The sequence below is a fragment of the Indicator indicator genome, chromosome 7, assembly GCF_027791375.1.
Source record: "Indicator indicator isolate 239-I01 chromosome 7, UM_Iind_1.1, whole genome shotgun sequence".
NCBI lineage: Eukaryota > Metazoa > Chordata > Aves > Piciformes > Indicatoridae > Indicator > Indicator indicator.
In genome coordinates, this window is record NC_072016.1 from 11,381,040 (window position 1) to 11,398,372 (window position 17,333).

General features: G+C 47.3%; 1 protein-coding gene across 1 annotated transcript; it reads left to right on the forward strand.

The window, feature by feature from the left end:
• Positions 1-1,053: 1,053 nt before the first annotated feature.
• Positions 1,054-16,108, forward strand: ACTR1A (actin related protein 1A). The gene is made up of 11 exons (XM_054382353.1): positions 1,054-1,120; positions 7,216-7,280; positions 8,139-8,214; positions 8,931-9,056; positions 9,836-9,960; positions 10,274-10,490; positions 11,291-11,383; positions 12,128-12,302; positions 13,169-13,230; positions 13,616-13,656; positions 14,599-16,108. The coding sequence occupies exons 1-11, from the start codon at positions 1,073-1,075 to the stop codon at positions 14,699-14,701; spliced, it is 1,131 nt and encodes a 376-aa protein (XP_054238328.1). The 5' UTR covers positions 1,054-1,072; the 3' UTR covers positions 14,702-16,108.
• Positions 16,109-17,333: the final 1,225 nt, after the last annotated feature.

Below are 17,333 nucleotides of genomic sequence, written 5' to 3' on the forward strand. Positions count from 1 at the left end.
AAAACAAAAAAAAAACAAAACAAAACAAAAAAACGAGGGGGGAAGAAATATCTATTAAGCTGGAAAGCAGCCAATTGATATAATAGAATGGTTTGCATTTGAAGCGACCTTTAAAGATCATCTAATCCAACCATCCTGCAGTCAGCAGGGACATCTTCAACTAGATCAAGTAGTTCAGAGCCTTATCCAACCTGACCCTGAGCACTTTCATGGATGAGGCATCTCCCACCTCTCTGGGCAACCTGTTCCAGCGTTTCACCACACTCATTGTAAAGAGTTTCTTCCTTATTTAAATCTACCCTCTTTTAATTTAAAACTATTAGCCCTTGTCCTGTTGCAACAGGCCTTGCTAAAAAGATTATCCTCATTAATCTTATAGGCTCCCTTCAGGTACTGGAAGCCCCCTATAGTCTCTCCGAAGCTTTCTTTTCACCAGGCTCAACAACCCTGATTGACTCAACCTTTCTTCACAGGAGAAGTGTTCCAGTGCCCAGATCATCTTTGTGGTTCTCCTCTGGACCTGCTCTGACAGGTTCATGTCTTTCTTGTGCTGAGGACTCTAGAACAGGATGCAGTACTCCAAGTAGGGTCTCAGAGAGTGGAGTCGAGCGGGAGAATCAGCTCTCTCGGTCTGCTGTCCACTCTTGTTTTGATGCTGTCCAGGATGAGACTGGCCTTCTGGGCTGCGACTGCACCTTGCCGGCTCACACCCAGCTTTTCGTCCATCAGTACCCCCACGCCCTCCTCGGCAGGGCTGTTCTCAATCCCTTCATCTCTCAGCCTGTGTGGATCCTGTGCCTGTTGGCAGTGCGTAGTCACCCCCGTGCCATCGCCGCGCACCAGGCTTCCCTCCGGAACGGCAGAGTCCTCTTTCCGCACTGCACCTCCCAGCATGCCTCGTTCCCGGCGCGCCTTCCCAGCAGGCACTGCGTGGGGCCCCGACTACGCTTCCCGGCATGCCCCGCCACCGGAGGAATACATCACCCAGCTGGCCCCGCGTCGCCCCTCTGCGCATGCGCCGCCGAGGACTGGGCTGTTGCTCCCTGACGGGTGGCTGCGGCGGGTCCTCGCCATGGAGTCCTACGACGTGATAGCGAACCAGCCCGTCGTGATAGACAACGTGAGTGAGGGAGGCCGCGCGTCCCGGGAGCTGGGAGGGAGGGAAGGGTCCGCGGGCCGGAATCCCTTTGTCATCGAGGACGGCCGCGCCCCTCCTGCCGCCGCCTACTCATCCCTCTCCCCCTCCCCCACCTCCCGCTGGCCGGCCGCCGCCTCAGGCCCTCATACAGCGCCGTCCGCTGCGTTCTCACAGGCTGCCGCCGGGGTGGGGCCGTCGCGGTTCGGCGCACCGCGATTGGCTAAGCTGTTTGCCTGTCACCCGCTGAAGGAGCTGTTGCCCCTCACTGATGTGGGCCCCCGCTGCCGCCGAGGTGCCTGCTGGCTGGGAGGGGCGAGGCGACCCCATTGGCTGGGGCAGCTGTCAGTCAATGGGGGCAGCCCGCCGTTACCTGCCGGAGCAGGGTGCTTTCCGCCCCGCCCTCGCGCAAAGCACCTGTGCTCATTGGTAAGCACAGCTGTCTGTCAGACAGGGCTGCATCCCGGCTCCGTGGCACCGCCTTGTCTCTCTTTGTGCTTGGGGGACAATGGCGGCCTTTGGGCTCAGTCTTGCCCAGACTCCCGGCGTGCTCTGGGGTATGCCTTGGCCAGATTCCCAGCATGCTCTGGGGTGTATGTACTCTTTTGGACCCTGCTGAAGATGATACTCTGCAGCCAACCCCCCGTCACAGGCAACCCCCTGATAGGCCTAGTGAGACAGAGACAGTCCCACCCAGTACCAGCCACCTCCTCACAACACATCCGGCCTAGTGGCACTCAAGGCACGGGTTCCTATTCTGAAGTCCGCAGGAGGGAGAGCTCCATAAGAAACTGCACCCAGCATGGGTTGCATCAGCTGTAATTGACAATGGGGTGTGGTGTCACAGATAGCTGCTCCTAGCTGATAATGTTGCTCATGAGCTCGAAGCAGACCTTCAGCCTGTGTGGGTAATAGATCAGAGATGAGTAACTGTGATTAAATGCCTTGGTGAGGTGCTTCTGGGTCCAGTTCTGTTTAACCCATCCATGCTGGCCTCTCAAGAGAAAAGGCCATCCAGGAAGGGATGGGAAGGTATATCTTAGAGGGAGCCTCCTTCCATGTAGTGAGTCACAAATTATGTTCCTCCCTTTTGACTTCTGCTGCCAGATTTTGTTGTTTCAAAGGGTCAGTGTTATGCTCCCTTATCTTTCCATAATCTTCATTTCTGCTCAATCTTTTTGCCATATGGACTTTCTAGTCTAACACTTCTCAATCTTTTTGTTTGGGTGTTGTTTTTTTTTTTGTTTCCCCATAAGCTGAATGTTTGTAGGTCTTCTCAGATCAAGCCAATGATTCATCTGACCCCTTCTTTAGTATTGATCCCAGTTCCTTCTCTACAGCTTGAGCTCTCTGCACGGTTTTGATTTTGTTTCTGCCCCTGGAATTACAGCAGAGAGCTGTAATTTGGGTTAGGCAATGAAGGAAAATATTTAATGGAAAAGGAGACTAAGTAGTAGAATTAACTACGTGGAGAAAAACATGTTATTTTCTTTGAGACATTAAAGAATGGATCAGGTTGATTGTTCTTAGGAATGACTAAAGTAACACTGATTCTGCTGTGCTGTCAAGTGATTAAGTTACTATTAAAGTTATTTCCAAGCGCTCTGGTACTGTGAGGATGCACTTGTGCTGTAGTCATATAATAGCAGCCTATAGCTAATTTCAGCATGTCCTTTTGTTACTTAGTGCAGTGATTGCTGCCTCTGCTTTAGACCTGAAGAAGGGCTCATGTGTCAGTAACTGACTCTGTTTCTATTCTCATTTGTCAGCTGCTCTTAAAAAAGTAAATTCTTTTTCTTGCCTCTCTGATAAACAAGTTCCCCCCTTCCCCTCCCTGTACAAGAAGAACGAAATAGTTGTTGTAGCATCTGCCTTTAATGCTGGCAGGCTGTCAGTTGAGGAGCCTTATGGTGACACTGCATTTTTGGTACTCTTCTGAGTTCAGGCAGGACGGGAGGTGGAGCTGCACAGAGCAGGTACTGCTGTTCCTGCTGCCTCGATACTGCTTTTCCTCAAGAGCTGCCGGCCCCTTTTCAGGGCCGAATGTCATCCCATCTTATGTATGCATGTGTATGGGAGGGTGGGGAGGGGGAAGTGCAATACTGAGCTGGCAAGCAAGCCAGTCCCCACAGTCACAGCCCTAGTATCTTGGTGTGTTCCAAAATGACGTTAAGGTACGTAGCTAAAAACCTAACATGGGCTTTTTCTTTCACCAAACAGCAGACTCAGCTGCATGTTTTCAGCAGGCAGTTTTGTAATATAAAATTAGAGGTTGGATCTGTACCTCAGCACAACCTTACTATTTCTTCCTGTCTGATAAGTAATTTAAAAAAGAATTGTGTTTTCATCTTGAACTCCAAACAAGCTCTCTGTGAAATAAATGATCTGGGAGCTCTGATAAACCTAATGCACATGTAAATTGATGTCATGGTTTAACCCCAGCCAGCAACTGAATACCATGCAGCCACTTGCTGACTCCTTCTTCTGGGTTAAGATGAGTGTAATAATGAAAATAAAATATATAATAATCCTAATTAAACAGCATAAAACTAAAAGGTGAGAAAGACAAAGTACACACAATGCAATTGCTCATCACCTGATGACCAGTCCCTGGGCCAACTCCCTGCAGTTTATATACTGAGTTTGACATTCTATGGTATGGAATATTCTGTTGGCTAGTTGGGGTCACCTGGCTCTGCTCCCTCCCAATTTCTTGCACACTTGCTCCCTGGGAGAGCGTGGGGAACTGAAAAATCCTTAACTTGGGATAAATGCTACTTAGCAACAACTACAACATCAGCATGTTATCAACGTTGTTCTCATGCTAAATCCAAAGCACAGCACTGTACCAGGTACTAGGCAGAAAATTAACTCTATCCCAGCCAAAACCAGGACTACCAACATGGTTTAGTCATGGCCTAAGCAAGTACAAATTGCTTGACATCCATGGAATTCTCTGTTTACATAAAAGAGAATAAATTTTGGCTTTGTCTAAGTGGTGTGTTTTAAACAGCTGGGCTGTCAGTAAGGCCCATTTTGTCTTTGGTTTGTTCTTGATCTTTTAAAATGTGCATCTAATAAAATATATTTACAACAATATGAAATGTGCACTCCATAAAAAGTACTGCCTGGCAGGTGGGCTCCCTTGGTGATTTCCATTTAAATTTGAGTCCTAAATGCATGTAGGTGAAAGAATCAGTAACTGACTATCTTCAGATCTAGTGGAAGAGGCATGTGCAGTTACTTCAAGGTACTCTCAAGAATTTTCCATGAGATTATCTTCCTTCACCTTTGCATCTGGCACGTAGTTTTTCTGTCTTTTTTTTCTTTTACTGACATTTGAAAAAAACAAAACAAAAACCAACAAACCACAACAAAATCAAACAAATGGTTACTTGGAATGGTTACTTTTGAAAGGATGTCAATTTTTTAAGTTTTAATATGTCAGAGCTTGCAGCAGAAGGGAGTATTCGTGGTGTTTTGCTTATTTGAAACAATGCTGAAACCCCAGGTCTTTACTTTAACCCTGAATCAATCAGGCTTATTTCAACCTTTAAACCTTTTCCTCTCATTGTGTAGGGATCTCAATCTGGTCTATAATAAATAGATTTACTCACTGCACACATCTTCAAAGAAGTAAAACGCTTTCAAGAAAAACTGGATCAGTCAGAAGGTGCTGTCAGGTCTTTGCAGTGCTGCAGCAGCAATCAACTGTGCTTGATTTATTCCCAGGCACTTGGAAGCACAGCTGTGATGAAGTCCCATCCTACCAGCACATTCAAAAGTCATTTGTCTTTGACTCAAACTAGGAGTTCTGAGCTATCAGCACATTTGGTTAACTTTGAACTTCAGTATGTAAATCTTAAAATGCATAACTTGCGGGGGTTCTCACCAGGACACACTGGGGAATTTTTGGCCTAGCCTAAAGCAGGTTTGATCTCTGTGTTAAATAGGGACATCATTGTTTTCCTGAAACCACTTCCCAGCAGCAGAAAGGTCAGTCACTGTCCTGAATAAAATACTCAATAAGCACAATATTCTGATGTGATTACCTTACTGTGTTTGATTCAACTTTTTTCACTACAAGGCCTGACAAAGGGAGGGTATTATTTCCCAGGTGGAGAGTTGTTTGTAAATTATGATAAGGAAAATCAAAATACTGGGTGTGTTTTATTCTTCTCTTCACTTTGAAGCGAATAGCCAAAAGAGAGTCTGTCTGAAGAGAAGTCTTTTTAATTTTAACTTCACAAGTCACTTTGTCACACCAGTACCTGCTAGTGTAGACGTTGGGATGCAGCTGGAGCTGTGTCCCTCTTGCCCAGAGGGAGCAGTCCTACTCAAGTGCCAGCATGGCTGTGCTCCTTGAGCCAGCCTGGCTGCAGGTGTTTATCAGGAGATAAGGATTCGAGCAGTCTATCTTCTATACCTACGCAGGTCTGCTGTGCAGAGTGCTCCTCATCTTACAGATGCACCCTGGTAAATCTGGCTGTCAGTTTTAAGGCAGGAGTGCCCCAGCCCTGGTGGCAGAACATGCATGCTCTATTCAAAGCCTGGCACCTTGACTGGAAGTGCTGATGGAAGTAGCTTGGGAACAAGGCACTGGCCTGTAAACTGGAGAGGCTGGCGCTGCCTCACATTCCTTTTTGCTGAGCCTGCTCTGGCTTTGTAACCTCTGGCACTGGAATGGGGCAGGCAGCTGGGACAGCAGCATCAGAAACTGCTGCAGCCAGAACTTTGTGGCAGAGCTCTGAGCAGCTCATTTGGTCTCAACTTCCAAAGGAAAGCAGTGATGCTGACCTGGGAAGAGAAAAGCCATAGAGGAGCTGCATCACTACTCGTTTTAAAAGGCCCTAGTGGAGCCCTAAAACCCAGAGCATTCTTGCTTCAGAGCTCTTGAGAGTGAACAGGCACTTAACAGATCACAGGTTTCAGTACAGCTCACAAGGTACAGCAGGTAAAGCAGAACTGCCCCTCTTTCTGCAGAAGAATTTGTTCCTGTCGTGGCCTGGGATTACCAATGAAATGTCTTATCCAAGGAGAGCCTATGAAATTCTGCTCCTCAGCAAAACTTGGGTGTTCCTGCAAGCTGCTCATTGTTTCAAGATGTCATTCTCTTGTGCAGGGAGAGGAAATGGAGGAGGGGAAGGAGTCAGCACAGGTCCAAGTTGATGGTGAGGTTCCCAGGACGCTTCCAGATGATACCAGTGGCGAGAGGATCTATGGAGCCAGATGCCCAGCACTGACTTGCTGCCAGGGCCTCCCTGTGGCTGGTTTTACCTGCTCTGTGTTTGCTGCTTGTGCTGCTTTGAATGTTGCAGAAGGCTTTTTGAATTTGTGCCTTTCTGACTGCCATACCTAATCTCTTTTTCCTTGTCCTTCCTAAACAAGCCCTATCCTGTCAGCTGCTCTTCCTGCCTCCAGCCCTTCTCCTTACAATCTGACTGGCACCTTTGTTCTTTCCAGACCCCCAGTCTGGGTTTGTTTCCAGTGTCTTTTTGCCCACATTTCTGCATCCTGCCTCCTTAGCATTCTTTTCCCTAGTCTCTGCTCTAACCTGTTCTACAAAGTCCTTTCCTGCTCATTTCTCTGACTTTTTCCACCCTCCCTCCAGGCTTTCCAAATCTGTTTCTGAGAGACCTACTGTGGCTCCTGAATGCATCAGGGCTCAGTTGCTCAGCTTTCTGGAGTGCTCTCCTCCACCCATGGAGTGTTTAAGATTGATAGAAAACTACAGAGCTTTAGCCTCCTGCACCCCTGGCAGTAGCATCGGGTAGAAGAATACTTGTCTGTACAGAATGACTTTTGAACGTGTCCGCAGAGCAGTACCAGGATGCTCCCAAGTGTTTGTGCCCTGTGTGATTTGTCGCTGCCAGGGAGGGTGCCATTACTCCCCTCTAGTGGCCAAGCTGTCCTGCTGGCACCTTCCCATCCCCAATCATGCCTGGACAATCAGTCCCCAGGGAGCATTATTCCTAGTAAAATGGAGAGTGCCTGGCAGTGCTGGTGTACTTTGCTACTCCTTTAAAACTGTAAAGAGAACTGAACGAATAAGCTTACCTATTTCTCTGTTGCTCCCACAGGGCTCAGGTGTTATCAAAGCAGGTTTTGCAGGCGATCAAATACCCAAATATTGCTTTCCAAACTAGTAAGTATTCTGCTGCACTTGGTAAGTTCTTAGTACTGTGTACAAATCTTTTGCTACGTAGAGAGGAATAATAATCCAATTTTGAAACTGGAGAAAAGAGTTATACTTTTCTGCCTGCTGCACAGAAGCATCAGGAAGATGAGATTTCTGCTCTTAAGTACTTGAAGATTTTCTGAGGGGGATGTGCTTTGAAAGGTGACTTACCACTTTGTCAGGCTCAGTCAAAGCTGTAGGATCCTTCAGTTTTTAGATGTTAGGAAGAGGACCAGGTAAAAGACAAAGCTGGGAAAAGTATAAAGGCCTCTACATTTCTTCAGTGTGTGGTTTGTCTTGACTACTGCCACACTTCACTGGAAGTTTTCTGAGTTTCACTGGGAAGAGGACTGCTGGAACAGGAATTCTGAATAGTCACTGACTTATTTTCAGGGGGGTTGGGTTTTAATGAGTGTATTCGTGTTCTGAGCAATGTGTTTTGCATGGTGAGGTGGGGTATGTGACTACAAACGTCTAATCTGAGAAGCCTACCTGAGGTCAGGCAACTCAGTGTGGATCTCTCAGCTCAGACGATTGCTCACATTTACCCCAGGTGCAGCTGGAACAACTAAGTCCTGAATCATTGGGGAAAATGTGGCCAGACTCAGCTGACTTATGTCCTGCCAATTTGAAACTCTCTACAATCTGTTCCCTTCACCTCTGATTCTGAGATTCACTTAGAGTACACCTGGGTCTGTCTGCACCTGGTAGTGCCCATCACTTTAGATTGTACTGGCTAAGATAGAAGAGAACACAAAATAGTTAATTCTTGGGTGCATCTGAGCTCTTTCTCTAGAAGCACTTACACTCTTGCCTCTGTTCTAGTGTGGGCAGACCAAAACACACTCGTGTTATGGCTGGTGCTTTAGAAGGGGACATTTTCATTGGTCCAAAGGCAGAGGTAAGAAAACCTATATACTGCATGTCTCTGTGTATCTCAGAATGCTGCTGTGCTTAAAAGGGCTGTGGTTCCTTGGCATTAGTGTATACATCCGAAGAGCAGAATAGATTGTCACTTCTGAGTGTGTCCAAAGTGTGGAGTGGGAAGCTTCATGAAATTCTTGTACTAACTTGCTGACCACAGACCTTTTCCCCAAGTCCTATATCTCTTCTTTCTTTTCTAGGCTACTTCTAGGTCTGCATGGTTACCTCCCCATCTTTTTGACTGAAAACTTTAGAAGTTGACCCTACTTGGTTGCCTTTTATCTCCCTGGGGTGGGCAAGAAGCTTGTTTTCACAGTCCTGCCTTTGTCAGTATGTAGTTGTATGGTCTCACATTTCTCATGAGCCCTCCAAACTACATTCCCCAATATTACCCTGTTATGTTTTATATCGTGACCAGAGATACCATTTGATAGGTTCGCTCAAAGTGTTAGCATGGAGCGTGCTTTCCAAATGTCAGACTTCTCAGTATAAAAAGGCCTTGCTTAATCTTGTGAATACATCTCTGGGAAAGATGTTTGCAGTTAATGTTTAGGTTTTGTCCTACATGCTAGAGATAAGTTGTCTTTTTGTGGAATCAAAATTAAATGAGTCTGACATTCATTCATAGTGCTCAGAATTGTGATTGATGGAGCCTCTGATAGGTGTGCTGGGTTGTCCTTTCTGTTTGCTCAGGAGCACAGAGGTCTCCTCTCGATCCGATACCCGATGGAGCATGGCATAGTGAAGGACTGGAACGACATGGAGCGCATTTGGCAGTATGTGTATTCAAAGGACCAGCTTCAAACATTCTCAGAGGAGGTGAGATGCCTCATTATGTAAGGGCACAGGTGTCATTCATTGTGTGTGACACCAGTAGCCTTGGAACTCTAGGGAAGTTTTGGCACTTTTCCTTGGGTCTTCTTTTTCAATGTGTCTATTGTTAAAGATTAGCTCTTTCACCTCTTGGGAGATACTGCACAAGAAATATCCAAGCAGAATTCCTGTTCAGGCCTGACTGAAAATCTGACTTTGTTACTTACACTCTCTCTAATGATTCTGCTCTAGGCCAAGTGTGTCTAACTTTTCTTGTTCTACCTGTGTATCAGGTATGTCCACTCAGTAGTGACATGATATGAAGTGAGGAAGGAGAAAACCACAGTCCTGTGGTCTGGAAGGAACCAACAGAAAAAATATTGTTAATGACTGAGAGCAATAGGGTGTATAAGTGGAGTAGGAATGTTTCTGCTTGCCTGTGCTAAGACCATATGCCTTCACCCTTTCATAAGGGTCTGTGTGTTTTGGCAAATCTGGCTGACTTTTGGCACTGAGAGTCATCTTGTTTGTCCTTTATGGGCAGAGTCGCACACAAAGTAGATTTCCTAACAGTTCTTCACAACTAAACCAGAGTCCTGCTGGTCTTCCAATTTCTTAGAGGTTATTCACTGTGTAATGCAGCTCAGTAGATGAAATTATTCTGTTTTACCTGTCTTCTTACACCCCATGGTTCCTAAAAGTGAATAAATAAGCAGAAATTTCCAGGAAGACACATCTAGCTGCCTCCTGGTTACTGCAGTACAGCTCCTTCTTTTCTTTACTAGCATCCTGTGCTGCTGACAGAAGCACCCCTTAACCCACGCAAGAACAGAGAGCGTGCTGCTGAGGTGTTTTTTGAGACCTTCAATGTGCCAGCATTGTTCATCTCCATGCAAGCTGTGCTTAGCCTGTAAGTGTCTTTTGTCTTTGATCTGTGCTTCTGACATGTTGCTGCAAAGCCCAGTTTTCCACAAACCAAAAACCCACAGAAGAGACCCCACTGGTGTCTGACCTACCCCTTTTCAAGCAAAAAGTGAAGGTTGAACTTCAGTTGCTCTAATATAAGAGTTCATAGGAGCTTGCTGGACTGTAGCTGGTGAGAACTGGGTTTTGGGCTTTTTCTAGCTGCTGTTCACGTGATGTCTCTGCTCCTCAAGTCGAGCCTAGATGTGCTGCATGCTTAGGGTTGCTTGTTCTGACTTGGTTGTTTGCCCCTTTGCTAGCTACGCGACTGGGAGGACTACAGGAGTGGTGCTGGACTCCGGGGACGGCGTTACCCACGCGGTTCCCATCTATGAAGGCTTTGCCATGCCTCACTCCATCATGCGGATCGACATCGCTGGCCGTGATGTCTCACGCTTCCTGCGTCTCTATCTCCGGAAGGAAGGCTATGACTTCCACACAACCTCTGAATTTGAGATTGTCAAGACCATCAAGGAGGTGATGCACTGTTTCTGTGTTTGTCCAAGAAGGGACTTCTGCTCAAGGGAAGTCATGACTTGTGAAATCTAGTGGGGAGTGCCAGCCTGCCTAGCTCTGCACTTCGTTCTCTCATCTGCCTGAGGGAGACTAGAGCCACTTAGGTAATTCAAGGACTGGAGCATCTCTCATGAGAAAAGGCTGAGAGAGCTGGGACTGGTGATCCATAAGAAGAGAAGGTTGGGCAGGATCTCACCACTGTATATAAATGTCTGAAAAGAGGGTGCAAAGTAAACAAAGCCAGGCATGTTTCAGTGATGTTCAATGTCAGGACAAGATACACAGACCCTGGAGACTTGTGGAGTCTCCATTCTTGGTGCTATTCAAAGCCATCTAGACATGATTCTGGGCAACGTGCTGTAGATGCTTGAACAAGGAGGTGGACAAGATGATCTCCAGAGGTCCCTTGCAACCTCAACCATCTTGTGCTCTGGGAGACTTAGAGTCAAGGTTGCACTTAATTCCTATGGAAGGGCTGTTGACATGGAGGCGAAGACAGGCTGGTGGTTCAGAATCACCTTTGTGTTTATCTGTGCTGCAGATTCTCAGGGTCTGATGATACCTTTCACGAGTGTTTGTTTACTGTTCATGGTGAAGGTCTGTAAAGTCCATAGTCTTTTCCCCAGCACAAAATAGTGTTGAAATTGGATCTTCCCAAAGGGATGCACAGATTTTTAATTGCTAGGGAGAAAAGTACTTTATCAGAGGCATTTGGGTTTACTCTTCTCATCTCCCTCTCCCTGACTATGTTTCCTCTCCAGCGTGCCTGCTACCTGTCAATAAACCCCCAGAAGGATGAGACTCTGGAGACTGAGAAGGCTCAATACTATCTACCAGACGGAAGCACTATTGAGGTTTGTAAGGACCACCCCCCTCGGGGGATTCCTGATGTGAAGGAACAAGGTTTCCAAAATAGCCTGCTGCCTAGTGATGTGAAATGCAGTGCGGCATTAGGTGGGAGGGGATGATTTTGGAAGACAAGAACTCATCCCAAGCTGGGCACTAGAATTTTTGGGTGAAGAAAACTTTATTAGAAACCTCACAACTTTTACTGGAAGTCCTGGGTAAGGGTACAGTGTGACTCTGAGCTGTTTGACCTAGCAAATCTTTATGCAGATCAGGAATGGAGTGTGGGTTGTTATCAGCTGCTGTAAATTCAGCAGTGGTTTGGTATCTGGCCCTTGTCCTGCCTTGAGTTGCAGAAACAATTGCTTTGAAGAGTGACTTAAGAGTACTCCTCAAAAGACTGAGCCCACTATAGAATGGTTGAAGGAGAAGAAATACAAGTCTTACCTCCAGTGCCAGTCAGGGGTGGATCCGTTCCCTTTTCTGCCAGTGGGGAACTGGCATAGCTGGGAGCCTGCTGTTTGGGGCTGAGTAAGTTGCTTTATCTTTCATCTGCCAAATGGAAATAGCTCCTTTTCTAGGAGCCATAGTCCAAGCTGGTGTTCACTTGGGAGCTAACAATACAGCATGAATGTCCAGGAAACTTCACTACTCTAAAGCTTCACCTAAAAGAGGCAGGCCCAAGCAAGCTGCAGACAGTGACCAGACACACTGCTCTCTCTTCCCCTCTCTGCTAACTTCTCCCCTTGCAGATCGGCTCTGCCCGTTTTCGAGCTCCGGAGCTGCTGTTCCGGCCAGACCTGATAGGGGAGGAATGTGAAGGACTCCATGAGGTGCTTGTTTTTGCCATTCAGAAATCAGACATGGACCTGAGGCGAACGCTGTTCTCCAATATCGTGCTGTCTGGAGGCTCCACGCTTTTCAAAGGTTCCTGCCTCTTCTCTTTCAATGGGCTGTGACATACCTGATCTCTTCCTTCTCATGTGAAACTGGGAAGACAACCCAGATCACCTAACTTGTCCTGTGAGATGAGGGTTGTGGGAACTCTGCTTTCTCAGGAGGGGTTACTATCTTATTTCCTGAGTCCTAGTCATACCCTTCTGGGTATGCAAGACACCTCACTTCCTGGCCTTGGGGGTGTCTTTTGTCTTTTTCCTCCCAACATTCTGCCTATGTCAGGACTCAATAGCAGTGCTCATTTCTGCTGCTCTAGTTCAGGATAGCTGAGACTGGATACCTAAAAAGCTCTTGCATGTCCTGAGGTTCCTTAAGTCTTTGGTACCTGAGAGAGTCCAACAGTTCTGCTACTGCATAAAATGTCAAACAAGTGCACAGAAAGCTTTCTACCCACTCACTCAGGGCTCAGCTGGCCCCCATCAACTTAAAGATACCTTCTGCCAAAACTTCAGCCTGTTACCCACAGGTGGACATCTCCAGATAGGTCCTGGTTTTCCTGTTCCAGCCTTACTCCCCTGTAGAAATGGGCTGGCCACTGGAGGGAAAGCCCAGGGAAGGAGGAGAGAACTGGCCCACCTGTGGTCCTAGCAAAAAAATCTCATTTGCTTATCTCAAGTTGCTGCTAAGCCCATTGTGCCAGTGTCTGAGGTATTCCTGAGGGAGATGGAATCCCAATATCTCACTCATCGTGTTCTGTGCCTCTCCAGACCGGTCACTCTGTGAGAGCTGGAGTGGGATGTTTGAGTGGGATTGCAGAAGACATGTCCACATTGTTAGTAGATGGAACTTGTGATTTTGCTGAGGAGCTCAGACTACACGTTTTATGTCTTCTGTAGGTTTTGGTGACAGGCTCTTGAGTGAAGTGAAGAAGCTAGCTCCAAAGGACGTCAAAATAAGGGTAGGAGCAATCTCTTTTGTGCTTATCACTTGCTCCACATGCTGTTCTGTGGCCTCTAAAGAACCATGCTGAGAGTGGAGCTGCCAATTGCTTCAAACCAAAAACAGCTTTCCTGAGACAGCCCAATGCTATTTGTTGTTGTGATGACACCCCAAAAACCTATTTGGTTCCATTCCAAGAGAAGGTGGCTTCTCTGACAACATGACCCCTGGTCTAGGATTCTGGACCCCTGTGGCTGTTTTAGGGGTGTGTGCTGGGTGCCTTTCTAGTGGAAGAGATCATATTGGTATTTGCCATCTGCCACCTATAGTCAAATGGAGCTAGTGTCCCAGGAGGAGCAGACTGGAGCTTGTAAGAGTACTGACTGACTCTCTCTTTCCCCCAGATATCAGCTCCTCAGGAGAGATTGTATTCCACGTGGATTGGGTATGTTCTGCACAGTGGCATGTCTTGCTGTGGGATGAGGGGTGGGGAGGTGCAGCCCACTGGCACTCACATTATTGTCTGTTCTGGTGCTGTGTGTCAGAAGAGTTTCATCATTCAGTTGCATGATGCTCAGAGTGGTTACTGAGCCTGAGTCCACCTGCACTGCCAGCCCCTTGGTCTTTTCTGTCCCTAAGACTCCTGCAGAACCTGTTAATGTTTTCTTGTCTTACCAATCATGTCCCATCTAAGGTAAAATAAGCTCATAGATAGTACGTTTCTTGGAGCAGAGCCTCTAGACATTTCTCTCTCTTGCCTATGTCTTTCCTGCTGGTCAGGAGAACTAAACTGTGGTCCATAATTGTAGAAAGTGAGACCAGATCCTATGTGACAAGAGCTGGTGTTTGGAACAGTAAGCAGCAGGTTGTTTGGGGGGGGATGGCTGATGCCAGGCTTTGCAGTGCCAGCATGTTTGAGGCTAACAGGAGAGGAAGTGACTGACAGAAAGCGTTTCTGTTGTAGATAACTGCGAGCCTCAGCACCCTTCTGACATGGGGAATTGTTACACAGTAGAAGCAGCTCGTCTCTGCAGAAATCTGATGAGTGCCCCAAACATTTTCCTTTAACCCATAACATTGGGTTGGTCTCTTCTCCTAGACAACCAGCAACAGAACAAGAGGACATAGTCTCAAGCTGTGTAGGGGGAAGTTTAGGCTTGATCTTAGAAAGAAGTTCTTCACAGAGATTGCCCATTGGAATGGGCTGCCCAGGGAGGTGGTGTGGTTGACATCCCTGGAGGTGTTTAAGAAAGGACTGGATGAGGCACTTAGTGCCATGGTCTAGTTGACTAGTTAGGAGTGGGTGATTGGTTGGACTTGATGATCATCTTGGAGGTCTCTTCCAGCCTGGTTGATTCTGTGATTCTGTTTGCCTGTCTCTTCCCAGTGGCTCTATCCTGGCCTCACTGGATACCTTTAAGAAAATGTGGGCTTCGAAAAAGGAGTATGAAGAAGATGGAGCTCGTGCCATCCACCGGAAAACCTTCTAGCGCTGGGACCTGTCCTCAGTGTCCGAAGACTCACTTCAGTTCTAAACTCGCTTTTCTGAGTCCGAGTGTGAGAGCTGCCTGTGTGTGTGTGTGTGCGCGCCAGCATGCCCCGACGTCACTGAGCAAAGACAACAGCAGCAGGAGGGTTGTATTAGTACTACTAACTTTTTTTTTTTTAAACTTTTGTTGTTTTGGTTTGGTTTTTTTTTTAATGGAAAGGAGAAAAATTCCAATCTGAATTTCTCCAGACTGGCCCATTCCTTTTTCATTTCAGTCCCTTGAATTCTGTATCGCAATCATGTTGTCACTGTAAAACAGACAAGCAAAAACAAAGGGAACAGCTTATAGAAACTGCCTAGCAAGCCAGAAGGGAGCCAACCACTGCAGACTGCTCACACAGGCTTTAGTCAACTCGACTGCAATGCCTAGATTGTCCAGAAACACGTAGCTGAGGCCCCATAGCTACTTCTGTCTTCACCATCAGTAGGTGTTTTGAGTTGTTTATAATATATTTTTTATTAAGAGGAAGCACATTCTCAACAGTTAAGCCCATTTTCCCCCACTGTTTTCAGTGTGAGAGCGTGTGTGTGTGTGTAACTTCTTAGCCTGATGTGCAGGTCTGCACCACAGCTGGAGAAGTTGGTGATAGGACTTAGTTTGTATTGCATGGAGTAGAACAAAGCAAATCTTATCAGCTGTCATTGTACTAGACGGTTATTCTCTCGTACCTTGTTTTAAATACTTTTCTCCTCTGGAAGCAAGTGCCCCAGAATGGGGGTGAAGGCACTTGTGTGTTCCCCCTCAACCTGCCAAGATTTACAGTGCTGAGTTCTCATGTTCTTTCTCTGTAAGAGTCGAGGCTGTTTCCCTCCTTCCTGCCATGTCAGGGCAAAAGGGAGCATGTATTTACAGCCAGGCATAACTCCTGTGTACTTTATTCTGGGTCAAAATAACAATTGGAAAGGTGCATTGTAATGTAAGAATTGTTTTATTTATTGAAATGTCTGAGGCTATCTCAAATACTGACCACAGCACCTGGGAATTATGCTTTGGGTCTTCTTTGAACACCTCTTACCCAGTTGTCCTTTGTTGGATGCTAACACTCTGTACAGCACACACGCTTAGCGGGACCGCTCGCCAGCTCTGCTACACCACCCCGCAGTTGCTCTTGAGGGAGTGTGGTGGTTCTCTATGAATGCCCTGAAGGAGAGGACAATAAACTGTAGCAGGCCATTGGTGTGAGCAGGAAGCTGTTGCCATGGACGTGTGCTGCTGTACTGCCTATGCCTCTGCTTGCCTGCTGACTGCTCTGCTTCTGCTGCGTTAACAGCCACAGGTGGGCCTACAGTCCCACTTGTGTGGGGGTGCCACTGGTTGCTCTTTAGGTTTTTCTTGTGCATTATTTGGTGCTTGCCTTTTTTTTTTTTTTTTTCCTTTCTCCTATTAGTTTTCTGCAGTAACTGGCAAGATCAGCAGAGCTGGAGTTGCTCGGTGGCAGTTCCTCCCTGTTCCCCTCCTTTCTGTTCGTTGCCACGCATCCCCTTGGGGTCTTTCAAGTGCAGAAATGGGGTAAGAGCTGGAGGGCTGGGGCAGAGGCATGGCAAAGCTGGTGTGTTGCCCCAGCTGAGATGGGTGGCAGCAGCAGTCTGCTGCCCCTGTGGGAGAGCCACATTCTGAAGGCTCACAGTGTACAGAGGCTGCAGGCAGGCAGGAGTGGTGGTCAGTTCCCTGTTGAGGCCAGGCTGTTCCTTCACCTACCCCATCAGAGCAGGCTGTGCTTTTTAAGTAAGAACCTGTCAGGTAGGAAAGAGCTGTCAATAGTCAGCTGCCTTCTGCTGGAAAATCAATTGTGTTGTTAGTTTGCAGCATGCAGAGGGGAAACAGCAAACCCTTCTCATGGCCCCCAGCAGTGCCAGTAATCTCTCCCTGCCGCACTCCTGGCAGCCCCCCTGCGGCCCTCACAGAAGCAGCAAGTGTTCCATCCAGACAGAAAGGTGCTGTCTCCAATCTAGCATTCATTCTATCTGCTTGACTGTTCCCTCGCACCCTGTCCAAACCATATTGCCTGGTGGTGCCCAGCATACTTAAATAAAGTCATTCATATACAACCTTCAAGCCTCCTGGCCTCATCTTCCCACATTTGCATTTTTGAGGAGGTAACTTGTGTTCTCCTGCCTGCACAGTATTGTTGCTGACCAGTCTGCAAGGAGACACTATCTTTGATCCAGGATTGCACTTCTGGCCTGGCTTCTGAGCTGAGGGAAGAGATTCCCAGGCTGAGCTGTGGCTTGCATTGATGGTGTCCAAAGCTGCTTTTCTCAGCAACCATTGTAGATTGTGTTTCTCAATGGAGACAGGTCAGGCAACTGAGGCACAGAGAAGCTGTGAGCAAGGGCAGCCCTGGCTGAGGGAGGGGGATGGGAGTGATGCCCCTGTCACTGTGAGAAAAGCAGGTAAGAGGAGTAAGTGGCTTTCCTCCCTGCAAAAAGCAGGTATTGGACCAGCCTACTGATCCTCTCTCTCTCCTGCAGAAACTGGCCCAGGCCCCAGCACCCAGTGGTGCTGGAGAGGAGCAACCCCCTTTTCTCCCATAAAACTACAGCACCCTATCAACCCAGTTAGTGTGATCCAC

Coding starts and splice junctions, on each gene's coding strand:
- ACTR1A (XM_054382353.1), top strand. CDS start 1,073: ATGGAGTCCTACGACGTGATAGCGAACCAGCCCGTCGTGATAGACAAC. Junction 8,215..8,930: donor TCATTGGTCCAAAGGCAGAG/GTAAGAAAACCT, acceptor CTGTTTGCTCAG/GAGCACAGAGGTCTCCTCTC. Junction 12,303..13,168: donor AGGCTCCACGCTTTTCAAAG/GTTCCTGCCTCT, acceptor TGTCTTCTGTAG/GTTTTGGTGACAGGCTCTTG.